The sequence below is a fragment of the Anas acuta genome, chromosome 3, assembly GCF_963932015.1.
Source record: "Anas acuta chromosome 3, bAnaAcu1.1, whole genome shotgun sequence".
Taxonomy (NCBI): Eukaryota; Metazoa; Chordata; class Aves; order Anseriformes; family Anatidae; genus Anas; species Anas acuta.
The window spans coordinates 90,733,982-90,760,729 of NC_088981.1; the positions used below are offsets into that span (position 1 = coordinate 90,733,982).

Genomic DNA, 26,748 nt, shown 5'->3' on the forward strand with positions numbered 1-26,748 from the left:
TTTGGAGGTGAAGCTAAACAAGAAGAAAAAGATCTATGGAGAAGCTGTTCTCAGAAGTATTAAAAAGAGTTACTGTGATGCTAATTTCATTTGTGGATTTGGACTAACAAAAAATAGGTTCTTTTTATTTTCAATATGCTTGTAGATGTTACCATCACAAAATAACAGTAAAAGCACCAGGAAATGGATACTGAGGGATTTATTCGTATTGACTGTTTTTTATACCTTCTCTCGTTTAGATAATATTTTCATTCCTTATTTTTTTCACAAAATCTTGTTGAACGGGATATGAATGAATGATTTTCCTTTTTTGTTTATCATGTCAATCTGTTCCATTTACTTACATATCTGGCCTTACTTTTACGTATCTATATAATACCCATAAATAACCATAACTGAATTTAATAATTACGCTGCATCTTTCAGCTGGACAGATTAGCATGTTTCGTGGCCTCTAAGTGAATAAACTTCAGTGAGAGAAGAACAAGTGAGGAAGGTAATTTTCTTCCTGCTACAGATGAACAAGAGTTGGCTGAAAATACCGACTTCTCATCTGAAAACCGATGCAGTAATAACTGCTGATTTATAGCAAGGGTATTGGCAAAAAAAAAAAAAAAAAAAAAAAAAAAAAAGAGAAGTGATTCTTCTGTTCTAAAACATGAGGTCTGAAGAAGAAAAATGAAATCCACAAAACAGAAATCTGAAGGTAGTTTCTTCTTCTTGTGGCTCCCTGTTTCCCAAAGCATAGGAACATCGAACTGCTTTATTATGATTTCCTTTTGTCAGACATGCAGCTAACTCTTGAACTGCTCAGTATTTAAAGAATACTAAAACTATCACCATATCATTCCCCAATTTTGGGTGCCTCAAATAAAGTTGGCTGAGCCAGTAAAGATATAGAACTAGTAGAGAGTGTCCAAAGGAGGGCAACAAAGATGGTGAAGGGTCTAGAGGGGAAGACTTATGAGGAGCAGCTGAGGACCCTTTGTTGTTCAGCCCAGAGCAGAGCAGGCTGAGGGGAGGCCTCATGGCGGTCTGCAGCTCCCTCACGAGGGGAGCGGAGGGGCAGGCGCTGAGCTCTGCTCTCTGGGGACAGCGACAGGACCCAAGGGAGTGGCATGGAGCTGGGACAGGGGAGGGTAAGGCTGGGGGTTAGGGAAAGGTTCTGCACCCAGAGGGTGGTTAGGCACTGGGACAGGCTCCCCAGGGTCATGACCACTGGGTCATGGCACCGAGCCTGTCAAAGTTCAAGAAGCATTTGGACAATGCTCTCAGATAGAGGATCTGATTTTGGGGTATTCCTGTGTGGAGCCAGAAGTTGGACTCAATCCTTGTGGGTACTTTCCAACACAGGATATTCTATGAATTTATGAGTGTCTCATTTTTCTTCTGAAACAAAACCAAATCCATCTCTATGTTGGTTTCATCTACACAGGTGGTACTTATTACAATGCAGCTGCGTAAAGAGAAGGTTAACTTGATCTCTAGGCACTAGATAATAGCAATCACTGTGTTTCAGATAACTATGGAATTATTAATTTCCTTTATATTAAATACCGTGCATAAATTTGTCTTTGGTCATGTATCTTTTTGGCAATGTGGAAAGCAGAACAAATAACTATAAACTACCAGATGGATCAGGCTGGTAGGTTAACTTCCTCAATATCCTGTCTCTGAGCAAGACTAGTCACAAACGTGTTGAAAGAGATACAAGAAACAAGGTAGCTGTGAGTTTTCCTGAAGAACAACAGCTTCCACCAATCTGAGATTAGGATTTCCTGAGCTGCAGGAAATATGTTTGTTTATATGTACAGGTCTGTTTTCCCCTCTTTTTCTCATTTTTTCGTCATTTACTTTTTATACTTTTGATCCACATACCATCTGTGGCCATAAATTGCCCGAGGTAACTATTCATTCTGAGAAAAGTTAATAATCATTTCCTTTTGTTTTTCAAGTCTGTGATCTGACAGTGTCATTAAGTGCCCTTAGCTTTTATAGTACAAGCCACCGAATTGTCATTTCTTATTCACATTTTCCCTTGCCAATTTTACCCACGTTCCATAGTCCTGATATGTTTCTCACTCTGGAAGTCATACTATCCTTTTGATCATCCTCACTTCTGTTCTGTGTTTCACTGTACCTTTTCAGAGGCCGTCATCTGCTTTATTTTCCCAGATTTTTTTAAACTCTTTTTATCTAATATTCCTCCACCTGTATGGCATTTTCAATGAAAATGGAATGATGCCCTGCTCTTAAGGATTGCTTATTTGACCTGTTGTTTCTCAGTGCTGCCTCTGAGTCTTCATGATTAAATATACTCTCTTTTTGCTATTTGAAGCCCCTAGCAATCTGCAAAACAAGAGATTAAGTCAGTGATCTGAATTTAGATCCCCCAGTTGACAGCAAAGAGCATTATCAACAAGGCACCAGGCTGCCCTGATAAGGAAAAACTTGTGTGTGTTATTCCATAAGGATTTTTTGCCTTGTAATGTAGTTGAGTTTCCACAAAAAGAAAGCTTTTGCTGAAAGAATGAAAGTAGTGAAGGTGGGATTTATTTTGTTTCATATTTTATTGTGTGGAAACAGCTGAACTCGCCTAATCAATTATTTTTAGATTCCTAAAGTTACAGTCATTGAGCCAATGATTATTGTATTTCTTTCTGTAGATGTGCGTGATGTTTTATGATATACCCAAGTCAGGTTTTTGTATGTACCAGACTTATCCCTAGGAATTATCTGAATCATATTTATTTCACTTTGATTCTCTTCGCACCATGACCATGAGATAAAAGAATGCATTACTATCAGATAGTTAGTTATATTTGGTTCTCTGAGCTATTCTGTGAGCTTTAGATGGATAGAGCAAGCCATGTATTCATCAGCCCCTTGATATTGCTGCTAACCTGACTTCTTGCTGCAAATGCCTCTGGTTTTGGTAATGTGGAAAAGGTTTGCTGCACTGCCTGGCAAACAAATCATCTGTGCTTTTTCTATATTCCTTCAGCGATGTAAAAGAAGCAAAGAATCTATCAGTAAGTTTCCAATCTCTTGTAGGATGTTTACCACTGTAATTGGAAAATAGAAATCAGAAATTCAGAGTTTAAGCCCCTAACCATTCTGACGTCTTGTTTAGTGCACTATCTAACATTTCAGCTAAGAACTACTGTGTTAAGTAACTTGCTTTTGCCTAAAGAATATCCTCCAGCAGGCCATTTGCTTCTGATGCATGGTCATCAACAGTATGGCTGGTTCATCTAACTTCAGATACTGCCTGTGTACATGTCTACAGCTAAGCTAGTGACCCTCAAGTCCTTTTAAGGTGAGTGGAGAGCAACTGGTAGTTTTAGGTCATCATTCACCTGGTCTTTTTAGGTGTTTATTATAAGGCAGAATGAGTTCACATCCTAGGATTACACATTTTTCTGCCTTACCAGTGAGGACCAAGGACCTTCTGTGCAGTTATTTATCTTGTTGGTTGTAGACAACTTGGCCAAATGTTTGGTCATATTCCTCCTACCACAAGATGAATGAACTACTTCTCTTCCTAAGGTTTTGTTGGCTGTTGTTTTTGTTTGTTCATTTGTTTCCTAATTAATGCTCATTCTTACTATTAAAAATGTTGCTAATTTCTCATATGAATTTACTTAATGATGGCTGGTGCACTTGACTGGCTCTTACTATCTTCAAGATTAAAAAGTCTTTTTTTTTAATTGAATAGAATGCATTACTAAGACAAACTTGTCGCACACACAGAAGTGCAAATGGAAATTAAAGACAAGAGTGAAAATAGACTTATCCCAATTTCCTAGCAATGGAAAACAGTGTACATTCTTCCCCGTACTCCTGTTTATTTCCTAACTAAAGCAAATTCAAATAGGATGATGACAGAAACTTGTTAAAGTCTTCCCAACTTTTTCTTGTAACACTATGTTATGAAAGTTATAGTCAGTCCTCTGCCAGATAACCTATTTATTTCAGTAGAAAATTCAAACCTTCAGTTAAGCTGTTAACACATCATTTTTAGCACTATATGCTATTCAGGGAATTCCAGAAACAGCTCTGTAGTCTGTTATGAATTTTTATAGGTATTGTATCTTGAATTATTCAGTCTCTTTTTTTTTTTTTTTTTTTACCTCTAAAATACTAGAAGATTTTTCATTTCTTCCAGTGTAACTGAGACCTGTAAAACCGTAGAGTTACTTGTACTTGATTTTGATTTCTTCTTATGAAGTTCTTTTTTTATTTCTGTATTCGTTTTCTTTAACATTGTATTATGTCACTTCCTGGTTATTGGTTATATATAAGTATCTAAAGATGAAGCTCAAACACACACAGTTTAGGTTTCAGACAACTAGATAACCTAAAACACAGTTTGGGGAATAAAATTCATTAAACCATTTTCCTTATTGAAACACAGACATACACTGAATCTAAAAGAATCATGCATTTTTTGAGAAGTTGTACTGTATTAGTTTCATCACTATCCTCTGTTGGTACAGTGACACATTTGTCACTGTTTAGCTATAGTAACACCTTAAATGTAGGTCAAAGAATCGTAACACAATTCCTTTTCAGACTTTCTCGATACTCCACAACTGCTGTGCTGGTGCTCTCACTATGCTCATCTGCTTTCCATGGGGCATGTGGCTGCTGAGTCCGTATTGACCTGATTTTTTCCCTAATGCACTGATCTCCAAACTATTTTTGAGCACACCTTTCAGGTATATGTAGATTAATTTATTACTAAATTGCATACAAGAGCTACTGAAGTTATAATATTTTCTTTCCTGCACCCCTGTAGATTGTCTTGCACACCCACTTTGGAAACAGCTGCCCCCGTGGAACAGTCCTTTATGGTCATGGACAGGTGGTTATGTAGTGGCCCCAGAAGAGACTGTAGAGAAAATAAAGTAACTCTTTCTTCTTTCAGCCTGAGATGTGAAATAAATGAAGCACAAAATGACTTAGTGCCAGCAGCCATATTAAAATATGTGCATGTAAAATATGTAAAAGCAACTCGAAAACAGTGTAAAATGCTCTCCTGCAGTGGTAGAGCATGCACATTATAGCTGGCATCAGTCATATGTCTATGATTAACCTATTAATGTTCAGCTTATGCCCTCTTTGGCTCTGTTGAGATGGAATGTTTCAGATTTGATTCCTCGTGCTGGGCAGGAACTTTTCCGTGGTATCTTGTGCTTAAGAAGCCTTTGGTAGTTTCTTTGCTTCATTGTGCAACCTGTGGAGCTTGTATTCCTGCTTCTGACCTACATTGCAGATAATCAGTCTTGGTTTGTGTGAAGATGAAAGCAGGAGGAGGTATGCACACTTTAAAGAAAATCGGAAAGCTGTCTAGTTTTCTCCTGCTTAGGGCCTTCATCCAAGGAGATGACTAATTCCTCTCCTCTCACCTCTTTGCTGACGTACAGTTGCACTCTGCACCCTCCTAGTCCTGAACGGCATTTTTCTCAGTTGTCTTCGCTGTTCAGTAGTGCAGGGAATTCTGCTTGCAGGGTGCTGGACTGCCTGGAAAGCTGTGTGTCTTTGTGGAAGGTCTGCCCTTTGAAGGGAGCTATTCCAGCTAAAGGACAGATGCAGTCGTCCTTACTTTCAAGACCGACAGAATATCCTGTCCTCCCTCCCCTCCACTCTTTCCCCTTCAGGTTTCTTGATTAGAATGCCAACTATCATTTTTTTATATAGCACTGCAGATGCATGTTATTGGTGTTTGGCTCCTTTTCCTTTTTACAGCCTTTTAAAGACATAATGTTAAAACTTCATGTTGTTGGAACCATTAATGATGGAAGAAAAAGTGTATTTTTCTTGTTGCAAGCTTTAGATAGAGTTTATAGGGCATAAAAATACAACAGTAAGTGATTCATAAGTGGGGTTGCCAGAAGTGTGCACACTCTTGTAGGACATAATCCACAACAGCATGTTCAGTAGCAGTACTGAATGAGTAAGCCCTTGATTCCTTGCTCTTTATGTGTTCTCTTACTTGTGCCAGTACCAATATCTTGGGGATCCATGGTAAAACACATCAGGGTAGTGATCCAGACTTAAAAAAAAAATCCCCTCCTGCTCAAGATTATTTTAATTTGGAGGACTTTCCTAATTTGATTAATTTCATGAGCACATGCAGTCATATTGACACAGCAGAAGAGGAAGCACATTGGTGGGTGGTGGGAACAATTCTTGTGGAGAAGTAATCGCAAATTTAAATATTTTTGAAAGTTGCCTAACGAAAGACTCGGTAGCTTTATCTGCATGATATGTTACTGTATGGTATTACACTACACTAATGTTTCTGAAGGCACTGCACTTGAAAAATAAGAATTAACATTTTCTGCGCAGAGTCTCTTTGTGAAAGATCACAGAATTGTCAAAATGTTGAGGTTGTAAGGGGCCTCTTGATATCATCAAGTCCAACCTCCTGTTCAAGTGGATTTATCAAGAGCAGGTTTCTCACAACCATGTCCAGCTGGGTTTTGAATTTTTCAAAGGACGGAGAATTGACAACCACTCTGAGCAACCTGTTCCAGCACTTGACAACCCTCACAGTAGAAGAGTGTTTCCATGTGTTCAGACAGAATTTCCTGTTTTTTGATTTTGACCATCACATCTTGTCCTGTCAGTGAGCACTACTGAAAAGAGCTTGTCTTCCTCTTCTTCATCCCCTTCCATCAGGAATTTATACACATTGATAAGATCCTCCTGAGCCTTCTCTTCTCCAGTTTCAGAAGTCCCAGCTCTCTCAGCCACTCCTCATACAAGAAGAGCTTCAGTCACTTCAACATCTTTGTGGTCCTGTGCTGAATTAGCTATATATAATGCTGTTTTCCTTAAAAGTATAAACTTAGTTAGACAAGTAACTTTCTCCTAACCATATAGGTCTGCTTCTGACTTTTTATTCTTTGCACTGTCTTGGACCTTTCCCTCACACACCCAGGAAATTTTTTCATCCCATTGTTTATTCAGTTTCTCCAAGAACCCTAATCTTTCCAGACCCACCTTTTAGGAACATAACTACTTCTTGCTTTCCTTCTGCTTTTCTTCCTGCTTTCTATTTGCCTTTTTTTTTTTTTTCCCTATATGAATGTCTTTCAACTCATGCTTGTTTAACCAACGAGTTTCATATTCTTTCTTCTTAAGTCCAGTGAAAAATGGCAGAGAACAAACTGTGGGCACATTTGAGAAACAAACAAAAAATTAATATTCAGAATGAATGTCCTGGTTTTGGCCAGGATGGAGTAGCACATATCATGCTATGTTTTGGATTTTTGATGAAATATTATTGATAATACCCCAGTATTTTAGTTGTTGCAGAGCAGTGCTTGCACAGAGCCAAGGACGTTTCAGCTTCTGGTGCTGCCCTGCCAGTGAGGAGCCTGGGGGAACACCAGGAGCTGGGAGGGGACCAAAGGGATGTCCCACACTGTCTGGCATGTTCGTCAGTGAAAGCTGAGGGGAAAGAAAGAGAAGGGGGAACGTTCGGAGTGATGGAGTTTCACTTCACAAATAACTGTTATGTGCTTGCTTGAAGCCTGCTTTCCTGGAAGTGGCTGAACACCTGCCTGCCGATAGAAGCAGTGACTGAATTCCTTATTTTGCTTTGCTTGCATATGCAACTTTTATTAAACTTATTTACTTATTTAACTGTCTTTATCTCAACCCATGAGTTTTCTCATTTTTACCTTTACAGTTTTCTCCCATGTGCCACTATGGGGAGATAGAGTGAGCAGCTGAGTCATGCTTAATGGTCTACTGTGGTTAAACAACAGCAGTGAATAAGAATACCCAATGCTAATCATGCCTATCTGTAATCATCAATTACAAATCCATTGTATATTTCTAGTTAAATAAATTATAAATTTCTTTACCGATATATTACCTTACTCAGACTGCTCATTCCTTGTTCATGTCCATGATGATGAATTTGAACAGTTTTCAATGAGCATTGCCTGACTAGGATTCATAAGGCATCAGGAAGCCCCTCAGTCTAACCTCAGTTAAACTATTTTCTCTAGCTTGGATGGTAATTTTTTACCAGTATTTTCCTACAAAGGAAAAAAAAATAAACAAAGGTAATCAATACAATAGAAGTTGCTGATGTTAAGCCTTCATATTTAAAGTTTTCACTCGTGATTTCTATTTTTTTTCCACCAGTAGTCTAGTGGAAAAATGTATGTACTGCCCAACAGTACAATCATCATAATTTCAAAAGCGAAACATTAAAGTATCCTCAAAATTAAGAAAAACTGTATTTTCATCTACAATTATAAATCAAAAACACTTCACAGTTATGTTAGTGGACAATAATTCTGCATAGACATGTCTGTAAAGATGAGAATGTTTGACACAAGCTTCTGAACTTTATTGCATCTTCTGACAGTGGTCCCTCCTATAATGGCCTTTTCACTTCTAATACGCAGATGCTAGAACATTTTCCTCTTCTAGTCTTTTAACTCAAATGTTTGAAATTAAATACATTTTTGCATGTACCTTGCAAATAATAGAGTTGATTACATTGTTCAAAGGTGTTCAAAAGAATGGGTATTTTCAAATGTGCTTTGCTGATTATGTCGCATTTTATTACTTTATTTTGTAGCAATTAATTGAAAAAAGCTGTTTTGTTATTCATTGCAGACACAGCCCTGTTTTTTCCATCCTTCACTGGAAATTCATATTTGGAACTTCCTTCTCTAACATCTGTAACGGAGATCAGGACTGCATCTGGGCAGGAAACAAGCAATCTGACGACTCTGTACTTGACAGTGAAGACAACTGCTCTAAGTGGCACTATTCTTTACAGTGAGTACCAATGATACTTGACGTTAAGTATCAGTTTTAGCTTCTTCAGGTCCTTAATAACTTTGGTGTAGATCAGCAGCAAAAATAATCATTAAAATGCAGTAGGAGCCTTTTGGTATTCTAATACACAATGTGTTATAAAATTTGAAGTGTAGTTCTTTGTGTTATTCTGGAAAGTTCTTTGATATATGACTCACTGAGCAAAGCGCAACTGATAACTGAAAATGCTGCTTTCTGACTCCAGTAATACGTGTTACAACTCTAAAATACAAATGTTGAAGCAATTTTGACCGATTTATTGCAGTGAAACAAGTTCTCCATACTTGAATTGAGTCTCACTTTTTGTTAAAATTGTGATTTTGATTCCAATGCTTTTTTTTGGATTGCAGAAGTACTGTTAGTTCTGCTTATTTACTGTGATTTCACACTTCAGAGGATTGTTTTGTGGCCCCCGGAGAGTATACCTACAGACTTAGAAGTATACTTGTTAATACTACATAACAATGTTGCTTCTTGCCTGTGTAATTCGTTTCTCAGTATACAGCATGAATTCACGAAACAGTATACTTTTCACAAGTCAGCAAGAAAAATAGGTTTCCCTTCCAGTTTAATAATTCATTATATATTTTAGCTTGTAACTTCTATCCAAAGGGAAAACCTAGAAAGTGAGATGGTGTCTTCCTGAAAAGTGAGCTCATTTCTTCATGAACACAGGAAGGGATAGAAAAATGTGTTTGCAGTCTCTCTGATAGATTTAATATTTCTCCACAAAGACAAAATCAGTAGAAGTATTCTCTCTTCAGCACAGTTTCTTTGGGTTAGTCTACATGAAGAAACCATGTTGATTTAATATATTTTTTCAAATTATTTTTTGTTATTTGTATGTTCATCTGGAAGTAATACACATGAATTCACCTGCACTATGTAAATATTTACAAGCCATGATTAGAAGCTTTGTGGCATTATTTAATTATGCTTTTTGTTATTGTCTGTATAACACTTTCTTTAGATGTAAAACACTGTAGCACCAAACCAGACATTTACGTTTACTGACTTTCATAATACCTCAAGTTGTTGCTTGTTATAGCCAGGTTGTTGCTGCAGTTGCCTAAGATATGTGGCTACAAAATTTGCTAAGAGTCGAAGATAAATGGTGATGTGGCAGTTCTTTATGTTGAAGTGTTTTACAGTTTTTAATTATTTCAACTTGAAGAGGAGTTATTCATCCTTTAAGAAGTATTCAAGGAAGGTCACTGGAAGTACTTTGAATGTTTTTGTTATTTAATGATTTTGTTTGGCTCATCACTGCAAAACTTCAAGCCAAAGTTAAAATAAAGTTTGCTATCTACACATAAACCCTAATGAGTAAGCATGTATATTATAAAAAAAAAAAAAAAAAAAAAAAGAAATCCAATCTGGAAGCTTCTCTGCTAATCCTAGGAGGAAGTGAAGTTTGAAAACCCCGATAAGTGTACTGTGCTCCTACAATCAGAACGTAATTTTCTTCTACCCCTGCTAGTTGGAAAACGTTTTGATCCGAAAGCAGCAAATGTATGGATTTGGGGAGGAATTGTGGTTGGAGTAGCTTTGAAACAAAATTTGCAATGATGAATGCTGTTTTCCTAGTTTACAATGCAAATATTTAAAACATAGTAAATTTGCTTATCTTTGCAAGCATCAAATGTTGTGCAAAATTTATAACTGAAAATGAAATTCCAACTCTTTCAGTATCTATGTTTTCCTGTAATTAAAATCTGGTAGATATTTGCTTTTCTGTTGCATTTCATGTGGAAATTATGCAAAGATGAACAGTATATCCTCTTATTTTTTCTTTTCATCCAGCTGCACAAAGCAGAGCTACAACCAAAGCTTTGGTGATTAGTTGGTTTTCCACACTTTTTTTTTACAGCAATCATTTAAAACAGAAATGGTGTGAAAATTCTGAGCATATTAAACTTGATATTTTTTTTTGAGATTTCTCTGCTTTTTTTTTTTTTTCTTAAGGTTTCTCCAATTGTCAGGTGAGAGCTAGCATGCCCTTGGAATTAGTGAGCTCCCTTAGAAGAGTGAGAAGAGTGCTGAGACTCAAAGGTGTTAATTTCAGCTTTCACTCTATGATATGGTCTGTGGAATTTCTCTTTTGTTGTTTGCAACATTTCAAATCATTTTGAGAAACCTAGAAATTGTCACATTTTGCACATCTAGTTCTGACCAGCTGGTATGATAAGGCACATAAGTATCTGCAGACACTTCATATACTTCAAGTGCAGATGAATACTTTGAGTAGACATTGTTTGGACAGTTAAATATCTTTCTTAGCAATTTGGCATGAAACCTCAGGATTATGTACTGAGAGTTTGGGTGCAGCTGAAATTATGCTAGGGAAGGAAGAGAAGGTTTAGAGACTTTCTTTGTATTTTCAGGCCACCATGGGCATAATCGATAGCTGTTGATAACACACCTTAATTTTGTTCTCCGTAAGCCAGTATATCTCCTTCTACCATTGTTTTTATCCAAAAAACCACACTGATTTAACAAAAGCAAAGTTTCATTATGCCTAATTCAGCTATAAAGGTACAAATACTCGATAAATGTAGGACCATTTAGTGGTTTCTTTGTAGTTAATAAATGAAAAATTGAACAAAGGAAAATGCTGAATTAAGTGAACGGACTGATAATTTAACACATTCAAAATCAAACCAAATATATTTAAGATGATGCTGCTCCAAAGTAAATTCTATAGTCTATCTCAGATTATGTGCTTATAGCTGAAACATTTTCAGCTTTTGAATATCAGAGAATATATTAATGTTCCTAAATTTCATTGAAGCAGACAAAAGTTACTTTCATGTGTACAAACACTAAACAAAATCTTTCACTACCACAAGAGAAAATAATGTGTTGTTTTTTTTTTCTCCCACTAAATTGGAAGTTTGAAAGCTAGTAGCATATCATGAAACTTAGAGCCAATTGGACAACACAGAAAATCTCAGAAGGAATGCTGACAAAGAAAAAAAAAAAAGTATTTTTAAAGTACTAACCAAAGAGACTCTCTAGCTTTTCAGTTTTCTAACTCTGCAGAAGTAGCAGGTGTACCTTTAGGCCAAAAGTCTTTTATTTTAAAGAAAAGACAAGTAGTATCAGGAAGAAGAATAAAACTTTGAGACTTTTGTTGCAACAAGGTGTGCCTCATAACTCTAAGCTCATAAAACTGTTTAACCAGTTTAATGTTATCAAACTGAAAACATTAATTGTGTTTTTAGAGGAAAAAGTAACACGTACTGTGCACCTCATAATTTATATCTCTTTGTTAATATAATTCAAGACTCCAAGGAAAATCTGAGGAAGTGTCAGTGATGGAGTTTTACTCTTACCACAGCTCCTTCTTACCACAAAAATCCTCCCACAGATTTCAATGGAAATTGCTGTTTCACCAAGAAATAGCTTGGTGAACCACAGAACTGTAGGTTTTCTAGGATAAAAAAGCTTTGAATCTGTGTCAGATGGTCTTGCATGGAACACTCCCACCATAGTTATTCTAGATATTTTTCCTTCTGTATACCAGCCTTAGTTTTGCCCTTCTTATATGGTTCCAGACCATGTCAACTACATTCAGCCCATGTACATTTTTGCCCAGCATTTATTCAATTTACTGTTCTTATGCTTCAGTAAGTATATTGAATATATATTCAATATTATATTGAATATATGTATTATATATTTCATTGAACATATATTCAATCTTATATTCAATAAATGCTTACTGTTCAATACTTCAACTTTTCCGGTAACATATGTCACTGTAAAACATTTGTTTATGACTGCATGGAAATACAATGTCATATCTATGGTGGATGGAATGGCCTTAGAGGTTTTCATCAGCTTATAAAAATGTCATCCTTTTGGCATAGAATCATAGAATATAGCCTTGGTTGGAAGGGACCTCAAAGAGCATCTAGTTCCAAGCCTCCTGCCATTGGCAGGGATGCCACCCACTAGATCAGGTTGCTCAGGGCTTCATGTAACCTGGTCTTGAACACCTCCAGGGATGGGGCGTCTGCAGCCTCTCTGGGCAACCTGTTCCTGTGCCTCACCACCCTCCAGGAGAAGAATTTCCTCATAAACCCTAATCAAAATCTCCCTTCTTTTAGTTCATTCCCCCTTGTCCTGTCATTATCTGACTGAGCAAAGAGTCACTCTCTATCTGTTTTATAAGCTCCCTTTAAACAAGGGGCTGAGAAGCCACAATGAGGTCCCCCTTTTCTTCTCCAGGCTGAACAGACCCAGCTCTCTTAACCTTTCTTCACAGGAGAGGTGCTCCAGTCCTCTAATCATCTTTGTAGCCCTCTTCTGGACCCATTCTAACAGACCCACATCCTTCCTGTGCTGGGGGCCCCAGACCAGACCAGATGCAGTGTTTCAAGTGGAGGAGCACAATCACCTCCCTCGCCCTGCTGGCCACTCCTCTTTTAATGTAGCCTTTTTAATGCACAGTTGGCCTTCTGGGCTGCAAGCACGCACTGCTGGCTCATGTCAAGCTCTTCATCTGCCAGAACCCTCAATGGCCTTCTCTGCACAGGGTCCAGGTGAAACACCTTGCACTTAGACTTGTTGAACCTCATTAGGTTTATGTGGGCCCAATTCTCATTATTTTTCCAGGTCCCTTTGGATGGCCTCCCTTCCTTCTGTGATATCAACTGCACCACTCAGCTTAGTGTCATCTGCGACCTTGCATTCCTGTTTTACCTTCCAGATCCTTGCAATAAAAAATAAACTGAATATGGCTATAATTTCAGACAGTAGAAACATTTTATCTGATTTTGGTTATCTGACTTGAATTATTAGTCTTAAGATAGAAGATATTTTCTAGATAGTGTACTCATCATGGGTCTAACCTCATAGCTGTTCAGCTATCAGTTCATACTTCCCTTGTTAAATTGTTAATAGAGTATTTATGAGGTGTTTACAAAGATCCTTTATAACAGTATTTGGCCACTTAACATTCTTTAGAACTGGAAAGATAAATTAGTATGAGTGAAAGACCATGCATTTCCTTGCTTTCCACTTACCCACATCTGAGACCTCCATGCCCTGTGTCGCAGCTGCCTTCTTGTCCCTTCACACACCCAGAGGAAAGGAGGGAGGGTCAGGATGCAATGACTTCATTCTCACTGACAGAGTTGGGATAGCTCCAGGAACTTGGGCATATTCTTACATGATTTCTAACAGTTTTCTTACTTGCTTTTTTCTATTGGCTTGCAGTAACTTTCATTCCAGTTCCCCTTGTTATTCCTAAAACAGAGCTTTACCTGTCCTGCAAGATTCCACTCTTTCAGTGGCCATAAAGCTTTCTTCTAAGATTAGGTTTTGCTAAGATTAAAAAAAATCTGGATCTCCTTCTGGCTGTTGAACCAAACACATAAAGCAGGAGAGGCCTACATATTCTGTAGAACTCTGGCACTGTATTTAATGTTAATTATATCTTTGCTTTATGTTTAAACTGTCTTCCTCCTCTTTTCTAAGGTATCTTTCCCCTTGTCACCAGTGTCTTTCCTTTGTTTTTGCTTTTTCTTTTTTTTTTTTATATGTTTCTCTGGTAATCTATGTCCTTATCAGTATCCTTATTGAGTTTTGCTTGAATGTAAAACATGATATTATATTCATGTGTAAAATAAATATCTCTCGATTTTTTTTATTTTTTATTTGTGTGTGTGTGTATTAACGCTCTATGTATTTGTAAAGGAAAAATTGATCCTGTATAGGTTATTCAGAGCTTTGTAATCTATTATTTCTCTGTGCGGGCACCAAGATCTTCTGTAGTTCTGTCAGATAAACATAATACCTTTCATGAGTTCATATGCTCCCTCTGTTCTTCCTTCATCCCTGTTCTTTGCTCCTTGCTCCATCTTTCTTCTTCCTTTCTGACAGCTTCAAAAGAGAACCTGCTGTTGTCAGCTGTGCTCCTTCAGAAGCAGTACAACTCCTGCTTCTGCTGCTGCTTATTTGAAGCTGTGCTCCCATCAAATAGCTGAGAAATGAACTACCAGCAGAAAGTCCTCTTGAGGCTAGTGCACTCACTGGATACAAGAACAAAAAAAAATATAAAAGGGGTTAACATTTCTGACATTTCCATATTGTTAATATACTAATGTTAGCAGTAGCTCCATAATTATGACATTTCACACATTCATTAGGCAAAAATCCTCTTTGACAAAAGCATTTATAAAAACAGGGAGAAAATCAGTGATCTACTTGTTTCAGGTTTATTATACTAGAAAATAATTATACCTTTTTTTTTTTTTTTACTTAGTCCACTTTTTAGATCATTCATTTTACAGACACACCTGATTTTACCAGGTGGTGATAAGTTTAAGTTCAGACCTATTTCTCCATCAGATAATTAGTAAAAAATTGAATTTAAAAAAATTAAAACCTTTTTAATAATGATGATTTCCTTAATTATTATTTTTTTAATAATAAAACATGTATTTAATGACATACAGAGGAACTAAAAATATTGTAGGTCTCTTTGCAGTTACCTTATCTTTCCATTATTGTCAGGGTGGGTGGAGATTTCTCTTTAAATGTGTCAGGACAGTAAGTTTAATAATATATAGAATTGTTACATTTGTGCCAATAAAGATTAACCATCATTTGAGAAATATTTCTTTGTTGGATACACTGTGCGTTCTTGCAACTTCTTACTATATTCTTCATTGATTTTGTTTGCGAGATTTAATTTCATCAACAAGTCAAAGCAAATTGTGATATTTAACCATAACAGGAAATAAATAGCAAATGGTCATAAAATAAGCCTGATGCAGTTATAAAGTTTTATTTCATCATTTTCACTTCTAACAGAGTCAGCATAATGCTTTTCTCAATCCCTTCAAAGGCACATTGTTTGTTTTCTAGTATATATGGTATTCTGACAGTTGGATTTGAGATATCACAGCCCATGGTTATAGCATTCCTTAAGGACACCAACTCCCTTTTCATAAGTTGTGCTCATAAATTATGTTCCTGTGCTCTCAAAAGCTGATTTCTCCAGCTCTACCCATATTCTACTTATCCTCCTAAAAGTAAAGATGGGCCTTGCAGGCAGCTCAGTCATGGTCTAATTATCTGTTACTTCAGCCTGGCATTCTCAAGCAGAGTATTTCATGGCATCCCTCCTCTGTGTCAAAATATACTTTAACCTAATAAAGCATCCTCCCATAGTTTATTGGAATTCTAAATTTCTTCTCTGTATAGGCAACCATTTGAGACCAGTGGCCACTCACTTGCCACTGTAGTGACATATGAAAACAGCCTTGCAGTTTGCAGTTTCCTGTGAAAGAATGTTTGCTGAGATCTGGTTTCTTTGACCCAATCCTCTCATGTAATTTTTACTAACATCAGGATGAGTAAATCCTACTGTGCAAAAGATTTTTTTTTATTTAGTTGGTTCCTGATTTCCTGAATCCTCAATTGGTTTCCTGAAAATGGGTCCTGGAACCTTTTTTTCTTCCTGAAGTCTCAGGCTTTTCCTATGAAGGCTTCCGACCTTGTATGCTGCAAGAATGCAAGAATATATATGTTCTTTTACAGTGCCAGAACAAAATTCTTCAGAGGGACACTCTGCCTCCTCATGGTCACTGTAGAAAGATTTAAAGGACTGTTTTTTTTCCAAGGTTCTTATACTACCTAGCAGACCATGTGAAGAATGTTATTAGTTACCTATAAGCATGGCCCATCAGTGCTCCCTAGACTAAAGTGTAAGCAGTAACACTCACTGGGGTTTCAAGGAGTGATGCTACCTCTGGGGGAGCTGTCCCAGATTTTTTACTTTACTAGTAATAACAAGAACCTTCTTCCAAGTTTTCAGTAGTGGGTAATGTGAACAGTCAGGTGGTGTCACTGAGAGAAGAAAGCCTATTTATCTGTAACTTTTTTTTTTCTTTTAAGCCCTATTGTCAATATATACATTCACAAACCTCTCCCAATTCTACATAATTTACAGATTATTGTTGAGAATGGGGAATGCCTGGAACAGCGTGTGTGCGAAGGGAGGAAAAGATAAGGAAACAAATGATGCAGGATATGTATATATCAGTAAAGCCAAAGTCAAAAATCAGTGACCTTTTTAACAGTGATAGTGCAAAACATTTTGAAAGATAACTGTGTAGAAGGAAATCATAAAAGCCAAAGGCATAAAACCCAGTTGAACTCTTTCTGAGTTAATTATATATTTAGAATACAAAAATGCCTAAGCCTAATGGCTAATTTTAGTAGGTTATCAGAGTTTTTAACAGACTGAAGAAACCGTGTGCTAGCTAGAAAGCTGCTCTAGAGGATAGGGTTTTTGTTGTGAACTGTTTCTGCTTTAAACTAAACAAATGCAAATAGTCAGGCAGTTGCAAACATTTGTTGCTTCCCTTTGTCTGCTAAAAAATGTTACCTTTTTATTTCTGTTATGTCCTCCAAATTAAAGTTATAATTTTCTCTTTACAAATTAGTAGGTTTTCCAGCAAGAAGCTGTCCCAAGCACACCCATGTAATTTATAACTTTCTAAATAAAGTGTTAAGGGATGTTAGAAGCCGTGGCCATGTCCAGCAGCTCCAGGCCTGGGAGCTCCTCCTGCCCAGCCTCTGGAACCCACCCCTGGGTCTCCATCCCAAGCCAATGGACATGGCTGTTGCTTTCCTGTTTGCAGGTTAAACCAGTAGCAAAGTTAAGCATGTATCCCAGAGACATGCCCACACACAGACACACACAGAGCATAACACAGCTGGCCACATAGGCTGCATCCACAGGCCTGGGGGTGCCTACATTCCTGATCTGACTCTTGTAGCCAGCACCAAATCCAGTCATGCTGGCTTCCCAGTAGCTGGCACTTAGTCCTTCAAGCACTCACACACGTGGGGTAGAGAGTGAGCTTGCACATAAGGATAGTTAAGAAAGGATTTAATGAAAAGATAGGAGGACAGTCTGTGGTGATCAAGTGTAGGGCTCAGTCAGATAAGCGTGCTGTCTGGTCCCAGTTTACATGTGACCCTCCCCCTTCATACCCTTTTCTGTCTGCCTCCCTTGTTCCTCCCCAGTTCCCTACCAGCAGTTGCCTAGTTTCTTTCACCCCCCCCTTGTCCCAGCAGTCAACCCCCAGTTTGCATATTATCAGTTGTGAAGTTCAGAGGTTTTGAGAGAATCAAGTCCTTGATTTTGAGTCTTTGTAAGAAAAAAAAAAATATATATATATATATATTTTTATACATATATATATATTTTTTTTCATCCAGGTTTGCAGAATGTAACAGTTTGAGAAAATGCATAGTGCTCAGACTTCTTTTTAATTACTATAAATAAACTAAGAGCAAAATATGACCCTGATCTTTATAAAAATAGCTAAATGGGAATTAATCATGTTCTTCAAGTTGTAGCTTAGTCATAACTTATTATCTCTGCTCTGAAAGTGATGTGTTTGAGTTATGTCAAAACAACCTAATGATTCTGGAAGAAAATCGTAATCTTATGCTCAAATATTGCTGAACAAATAAACAATAAATTCAACTCTATGACCTAGCTATTAAGTCATTTTCACTTCAGTTAAATATAGTAAAATACAGTGGGGAAAAAACAAAAAAACGTTAACAACAGTTTGTCTTAAAGGGGAATAAAAATCCTAAACAGGAACCATGTCGTACCTAGTATGAGAAGTAAATACAGTTAAATTCAAAGGACAAAATCTTTAAAAAAAAATACACAATATATAAACAAACATACACAAAACATTAAAAAATGCATTTGTAGGTGTCTTTTTTTGTTGTTGTTGGTTTTTTGTTTGTTCGTTTGTTGCTTTTTTTTTTAGTAGATCAAGCATATGCTATCCATCATCTAAAAAGGTATTTTCCAGTGATGTTTTAAAGATACTGTTTACTGGAAGAGAACAAAAACTGAAATATATTTTTTTTGTAAATATATTTTTATTCTTAGTTCTACTCTGCAAGTAGTATGGTATATCTCATGTTTTGTAGATCATTATTTATCTCATCAAGTTTGAAATGTGTCAATAGTTGGCAAAGTTGAATTATCCATAGAGCTTATAGGAAAGAAGAGAAGTTCTTTTACAACTTTTAATTTCTCTATTATGATTGAAAATCTGAATGAAATTGTAAATCATAATATTTTAATATTTTTGTGATTTGATTTTACCATTGTCCTTGTCACTTTAATGGTACTGCTGGATAAACAGAAAAGCTCTCCTTCCATTAAAGATCTCTGTAGGGCTTATGTAATTATCGTGATATGTAAGTAAATTTTGTCTTGATATTATTTTCTTTGACTTGTTATGACCTGTTGACACAAAGTTTAATCATATTCTCATAGTCACTCAAGCAGAGTCCTGTAAATGAATTGATCTCCTTCTAGGACAAGACAATCCATTTAGTAGATGAGAGAAAGGCTGTGGATTTTGTTTACTTGAATGTTAGTAAAGTGTTTGATGCTGGAGAAAGTGGCTGCTTATGGTTTCAACGGGTGTACAATTCAGTGAGGGAAGAACAGGCTGAATGGCTGGGCGCAAGGAGTCACAGTGAATGGAGTTCAGTCCTGTTGGCAGCCGGTCACCAGTGGTGTTTCTTAGGGCTTGGTAGTGGGGCCACTTTTGTTTAACAGTTTTGTCAGTGATCTGTATGAAGGGATCAAGTGCACCCTCAGTAAGTTTGCCCACAATACCAAGTTAGGCAGGGCTCTCAATCTGCATGAGGACAGGAAGACTTTGCAGAGGGATCTGGAGAGGCTGGATCAATGGGCCGAGTCCAATCACACTCAAAAAGGCTAAGTGCTGGATCCTGCACTTGGGCTGTAACAACCCCATGCAGCATTACAGGCTTGAGGAAGAGTGGCTGGGAAGTTGCCCAGTAGGCAAGGACCTGGGGGTGCTGGTTGGCAGCTGGCTGAACATGAGCTATCAGTGTGCCCAGGTGGGCAAGAAGGCCAATGGCATCCTGGCCTGTGTCAGAAACAGTGTGGCCAGCAAGACTGGGGAAGTGATTGTCCCCTTGTACACAGCACTGGTGAGACCATGCCTCAAGTACCGTGTTCAGTTTTGGGCTCCTCACTAGAAGAACGTTGATGTGCTCAAGTATGTGCAGAGAAGAGCAGTGAAGCTGGTGAAGGAAATGAAGCTGGTGAAATTATTAGTAATGGCTGAGGGAACTGGGGTTGTTGAACTGGGGTTGTTTAGTCTAGAAAAGAGGTGGTTGAGGGGGGACCTCACTGGGGACTACAACTACCTGAAAGAAGCTTGCACTGAAGAGGGTGTCAGTCTATTTTCTCTGGTGACAAACGATAGGATGCAAGGAAATGGTCTTAAGTTGCAGGGGAAGTTTAGATGGGACGTTAGGAAGAATTTCATTATGGAGAGGGTGATTAAGCATTGGAACCGGCTGCCCAGGCATTCCCCATTCCTTGAGGTATTCAAGAGACTAGTGGACATGCTACTAAAGGTTGATGGTTGGACTTGGTGATCTTGATGGCCTTTTCCAACCTGGATAATTCTTTGATTCTTTAATTCTGTGAATGGAAGACATAGGCATTAAAACTGGTGGTGACTTCTTAGTAGTGTCAGATCTTTTCAAAAGGTCCTACGCTTTCAGAAACATGACTGTCTCTATTTTTGTTTTCAAAGCTAGTGAAAAGCATTTTGGAGAGCAATTTCTTCACTTGTATCTTGTGGAAGGGAAACCAGCAGTTCGATTCAGCTGTGGAAACTCTCAGAACATTCTGACTGTGTCTGTCAATCAATCCATTAGCAAGGGTATACTCATCCCTATCACAATAAGGTAAGAACTTAATACTGTGTTACACTAAAGAGATTTAGTCATATATATCGAGCAAAAAAAAGAGTAGTTTTTTGTGTTTTGTTTTTTTTTTGTTGTTGTTGTTGTTGTTTTGTTTTGTTTTGTTTTTGTTTTTTTTGACAGTAAAAAAATCATACTGGAACGCAAAATTGTACGCATGTTTGGAAATCTTTTTCATAAGGTAGTGTTCTTGATTTAATATACCTTTTTCACATACATTAGTTCAGTTTTTTTAAGAAAAACAAAATGTTGGATGTTAAAAATAGGTAGCTCATAATTTATGAGCTAACATGGGTAAGTCCTAACCCATTAATTTGATATCATTCTATGATAAGGTAACCCACATAGGAGTGTCTGGCAGCCAGTCAATAGTGGTATTGCCCAAAGCTCAATCTTGGGGCCAATTCTGTTAAATATTTTTTGTCAATGATCTGGGTGCAAGGGTTGAATCCATGCTTAGTAAATTTGCTGACGATACTAAGCTGAGAGATGCTGTGGACTCTTATGAGGAACAAGAGGATTTTCAGAGGGATCTAGATAGATTAGGAGAGTGGGCCATCAGTAGTGGCATGAAATTTTACTAAATCAAATGCCAGACTCTGCATTTAGATGGAATAATGCCAGACACAAGTACAGTCTGGGAGATGAGTGGCTGCAGAGCAGCTCAGCAGAAAGGGATTTGTGAGTACTGGTCAACAGCAGACTCAACACGAGCCAGCAGTGTGCACTGACAGCCAAAAGAGCAAACTGCATTTTAGGTGGGGTGCATTAAGCACAGCATAGCCAGCCCATCAAATTAGGTGATTCTCCCACCGTGTTTTGTATTGGTGTTTCCCACCTTGTGTGCAGTTCTGGGCTGCACCATTTTAAAAGGATTTTCAGGTACTGGAATGTGTCCAGATGAAGGCAACAAAGCTAAAGGGCTGGAAGGCACATCCTCTCAGAACAGTTGAGGACATTGGGCTTGTTAAACCTGGAAAAAAGCAAATTGAGGTGTGACCTCATTGCCCCCTATAAATTCATGAGTGGAAGTGGAAAGAAAGGTGCTCATCTTTTGTCACAGCTATCTAGTGACAGAACGCATGAGAATGGCTCAAAACTGCAACAGGGGCAGTTCAGACTAGACATTAGGAAAGTCTTATTTTCTGAGTGGGTAGTGTGATACTGAAACAGGCTTCCTAGAGAGGTGGTTGAGGATCCATAGCTATCTGTATTTAAGAGGCATTTGGATGATGATTTTAATGTTTTAACTTTGTGTCAGCCCTGATGTAGTCTGACAGTTAGACTCAGTGATCTTTTCAGATCCCTTCCAACTGAAACCTAATTCCATTCCATTCCATTCCATTCTATTCTATTCTATTCTTTTTATTAGTTTAATAAATTTAACTTATCATATTTCTAGTGCTAAGTATAGAACTAAATTACTGCTTAATTTTAAGATGAGAAATTAAAATTAGGTATGGTAACATATCGCAGCACAGTATTGTTATCTACAATGTCATATCTACAAATGCAATTGCACTGTTAGCAGTTCGCAATGGTGGCTGATGAGTATTTTTCATCTGGCACACACTAGTTCACAGAAAGGTTAATTTATAATTTTGGAAAATGTATTGTTATGTCCTGGTAATGGATTAACTCTTTTCCACTCAAGGGATTTTAAATGTGCAAGTTAGGACAGAGGTAAGAATGAAATAATATAAATTTTGTGTTATGTTTATATTAGTGACATCAAAATAATGGTAAAGTGTGTAAAGTTCATTTCAAAAATATTTGAGAATTCTGATGTCCATTAAAATTTTAAGTTACCATCACTCTGATATTTTACTTTGTCATATAGTTAAATTGCTGCACCTGAACTGTAAGCATTTGTGATATGAGGTAACTCATAACGCAAATTATTTAAATTAAAGGTAGTTCTACCTAGGAACATTTTTGCTGTTAGAGTATCGTATGCGAAGGAGACTGCAAGAATTTCCTTGAAATGTGTATAGTGGTGTTCTCAAAATTACCTTCTTACTACCAATACAGGGAAGTAAAAGCATCATTTGAAGATTTTTATGTTTGTCTTTGGTGATATTTCTGTTTTATGTAAATATTTCAAAATTCTGAATTGTTGCTCATACTAGAAGTTTTGATGACCTCGTTATATAAGAGTAGATTGCTAGGAGTATATTGGTATTGGTTTATTTGTATGCTAAGTGATTGTTTGGAATTTTTTTTTTAGTTTTTATGCTCACACATTAAGCCTTACCATATTCGCTTATAACAAAAACTTGTTTGAATATAAATAGGAAGCCTCTTTCCAGCACATGTAGGGATGAAAGGATCTACCATTTAAGAAACTGTCCATCTTACATTTCTTAGTTGCCAGTCTATACTTTACTCTCCTACTCCATTTAAACTCCCACTCCAATTATACCATTTTTTCTATTTTTCTTGTATTCTGTATTAATGCTTAGTATTAATGAAGCAAGGTCACATAGCATACTCAAACCTAATTACTTGTTAATTGACTGTATATTAATGTATTTTAGGATTTTTATATATACTGTAGATATATATAAAACTTGCAAAGAAAACTTTATTCCTTCTCCCCATGAGGAAGCAGATGACGTTTTTCTCATAGCAGATACTTGATAAAAGCATACAGTTTTATACTGAAAAATTGATTCTAAGTTTGTTTGTTGTTCTTTTTAATCTCAGAGGCGATTCTTGGGTGAGACATTGGTCAACTGATTACCTGCAGTGTATTAGCTGAGGTAGCCTTGTCTCTCATTCATAAAATTAAAACATTAAAATGCTGTGTAGCTTTAAAACTCTACCAATATCTTAGCAATAAATGAAGCTATATGTCATTGAAAAGATTCATTCAAGGTATAAAATTTAAGTTGACACTGAAAAATCAATTTATTTCCCTCTTTTTTACCCTAAAATTAGCATATATATTTATGGATTCACTCTTCATGTTGTTACACTAAAAGGTAATGTCAGTTCAATTTACACATTACCTTTGTTTACTGGAATTTATTCTGCTATCTTTAAAACAGTGGCATACTAAATAACTTGAAATGCATGATTGTAGACTGTGACTGGCAGGGATTTATATGCATCTGAGTTTATGGGCATGGCCTTCAAAATGACTAGTGATTATTCTTGTGAGTCCTTCTAAAATGTAGAGAGAGCAGTATATCCTTCACCAAACAGCAATAAAATTGTAATCCTTCAGCAATCATCCTTAACCTCTGCCAAAGGAAAAAGCAAACTTGACAAGGCATTTGTGCCTCCCCAGGATCTTGTATCATTGGCTATAAAATATGAATGCATGACAAAACTGTTGATTTGTGTTCTCTTAGTGGCTGTTGAAGATAGATAACTCTATCTGTACATTTTACCTGCAAAATTAATGATTTTTTCCCCTATAATGCAGGAAAAGAAGAGACAAAGGCTGGTATAAATAACTCTCTGTTACAGTTTGAAAATACTCCATGTGGGAAACGATATTTCTGTTAAATTTGACTTTGAATTATTCTATAAGGTCATATTTGACAGATATTCCAGTTCTGGATATAACTACGGTTCCAATGGGATAAACAGCATAACTCCCGATAGCCTCTGTAGAAGAAAGTTTCCATCTTTTACACTTTTTGTTTCTAAATACACAATTAATAGGAAGCTAAGACATCCCCAGAGTTCACACCTATTGCTTTCTCTTAGATTAACCTATATGTTTTGTTCCCTTAGATTATGGTCATCTCTTTCAAACCTGATGAAGATTAAATGAGTTTTAAATATTCAGTCATTTACAATCCTTGTGAAATGACAGCTTTATGGAAACAACCAATAAAACTTTGACTGCTTATTTTTTCTGCCTTGCCTAAAGAAACTAGAGAGCTGTTTCAGAATCCTGTTTTATTTGTTTCCATTTCTGTTGATTTTAGAATGAATTGATACCTGTTTTTGAAAATGTGTGTTCTGTTTGGGTTTATTTTTTTGTGATTTCATAATTGAGATTGTATTGATCTTTTCTGTTAAGTCTGTAAACACATATTTGCTGTGTTGTTTAGATTGCCTTTGATTTTGTTCTCTACAAATATTCAAAGAACATTAGTTTGACAACATTTCATTCCACATGTGGGTTCTGAAATATGTTTGCCTGTTGCAAAATTTGATGTACATAATTTGTGGTTAAAGTGATATGGCTGTCATGGTAGCCATATGGTGTTCCTTCAGTTCATTGATTAAAGGAAAACATCTTTAACAAAGAAGAGATTATCAAGTCACCATGACTTCGATTTTTCTAGATAGAGAGTGAGATGGACTTAGCAATTGGAGTAAAAATACTGATTTTTTTTTGACATCTTATGCTCATCTTTTCTGAATGATAATTTTTTAGATGTACTTCCTTCCAAAAGTTTAGATTGTTCACTCCCTAGGCAGTGAGCACATACTTGAGGGAGGACACCAAATTCTTTTATGTTTGGAAGACTCTACACAAGCATTAACTAAAATCTTGCCTGTATAGTATAGTATATTACTCTGTTGTACCTTACCTGTAGCATTGCCAGAATTTTTCTATGGGATTTAATGAGTATAGTGACTATCTCCACAGAGCTTTATTGTTGTATTATGTACAGTAAATTTTCATAAATTTTACAAGTGACTATATTGAATGTAGTTCTTTCCAGTTTTATGTCACACTAAAATTAGTACTTGTATGTGGATGTAAGCATTTATTCATGGCTGAGGTCACCCATGGCAATCCATTAAAGCAAAATGTGTTAAATAAATTATTCAGTTAATGTTGTCTGACAAACTCTAGCCTGAACCATGTAGTTGTACAGAAACTGCTGAAGTTTATTTGGTCTTTCATGCTTCAAAAGCAGAGGACACCTTCTGAATTGTGAAAGTTCTAAAAATATTTTTGTACCTCCACATGGAAACTTTGGCAAGACATAATGTGCCGAATGCAAGCCACATGATAATATTATTAGTTTCCATGTTTTACGTCCACTTCCTCATTTTACACAGGAGACGATAGTTTGAACTTATCTTACAACTTTTTTTATTACATATGTCTTCTTAAATGCAATTGTTTTTATAAAAATATGTAAATCATCATCCATATGATCACTTGATTTGTTTTGAGTCATGGAGCTTACTTGTTTCATTTCATCATTCCAGAGAGATATATGTTCTCAGCACATATTTTTAAGTCATCATTTCATTAGTATTTAAAGATGCCAGATGCTCTTCTCTGTATTGCTGAAAAAATATGTTAAATCAGTAAAACAAATAATGATTAATTTTCTGATGGTTTACCATTGTGTCCAACATTACCAGTTACCTAGAATTACAGGGATTTGTTTTTTTGATAAATTGGAAACAACTGAGCAGATCTTCCTAAAGTGGCTTTGTATCTGAATTAGTGTATAGTGTAGCACATGGAGCATTTTGCTGCCTTCAGGTACTCCTTCCTAATAATAATAATAGTAATAGATAATAGTAAATAGCCATTAGTAATAGCTAATACTTCCAACATTGTTATATGAAGAATGAGAAATGGGAAGGTGTTTATTAGATAGCTTGGATCAACTTGATGCAATGTTGCCGTCATCTTATCACACCAAAAATCGTTCCAAAATTCTTTGAACATTAACAGTGAAAGCAGTCTGGGAGAGGTGTAAGAATAATTGGCCATATAAATTTATAAACTGATAAAGAAAACACACTTAGATATAGTTTTGAAATGGAGTATCTTACATACTGTAATTTTCTAATTTTAAATTTTGAGTCAGCGCAAACATGATTCTTATCCATGTGGATGTTGTGTTAAATGCATAAAACTGTACATGCTGTAAAATGTCTAACAGATTATAATAAGCTTGGAATTACTTTCAGAAGGAATGCCTAATTAACTATACATATTTATATTTACTGCATTTTCTACAGAAATTATAAATCATGATAGCTCAGCATAAATCACAGTGTGACAGAGCATAGAAATTCTTTCAAAGAGGTGGTTTTCCACTAAAATTATCTACATTTGATGACAGTTTATCAACCTGTTTGAAAGCAGTTGTGGGCTCATTTCAG

At 36.5% G+C, this 26,748-nt stretch overlaps 1 protein-coding gene across 1 annotated transcript in view; it reads left to right on the forward strand.

Annotated features, from left to right (window-relative positions):
* EYS (eyes shut homolog) overlaps positions 1 to 26,748 on the forward strand; it is an 830,760-nt gene that overhangs the window by 664,539 nt on the left and 139,473 nt on the right. The window contains exons 37-38 of the mRNA XM_068678264.1: positions 8,647 to 8,811; positions 20,481 to 20,634. Of these exons, the coding sequence (XP_068534365.1) occupies positions 8,647 to 8,811; positions 20,481 to 20,634 (319 nt within the window). The remainder of the gene's footprint in view (positions 1 to 8,646; positions 8,812 to 20,480; positions 20,635 to 26,748) is intronic.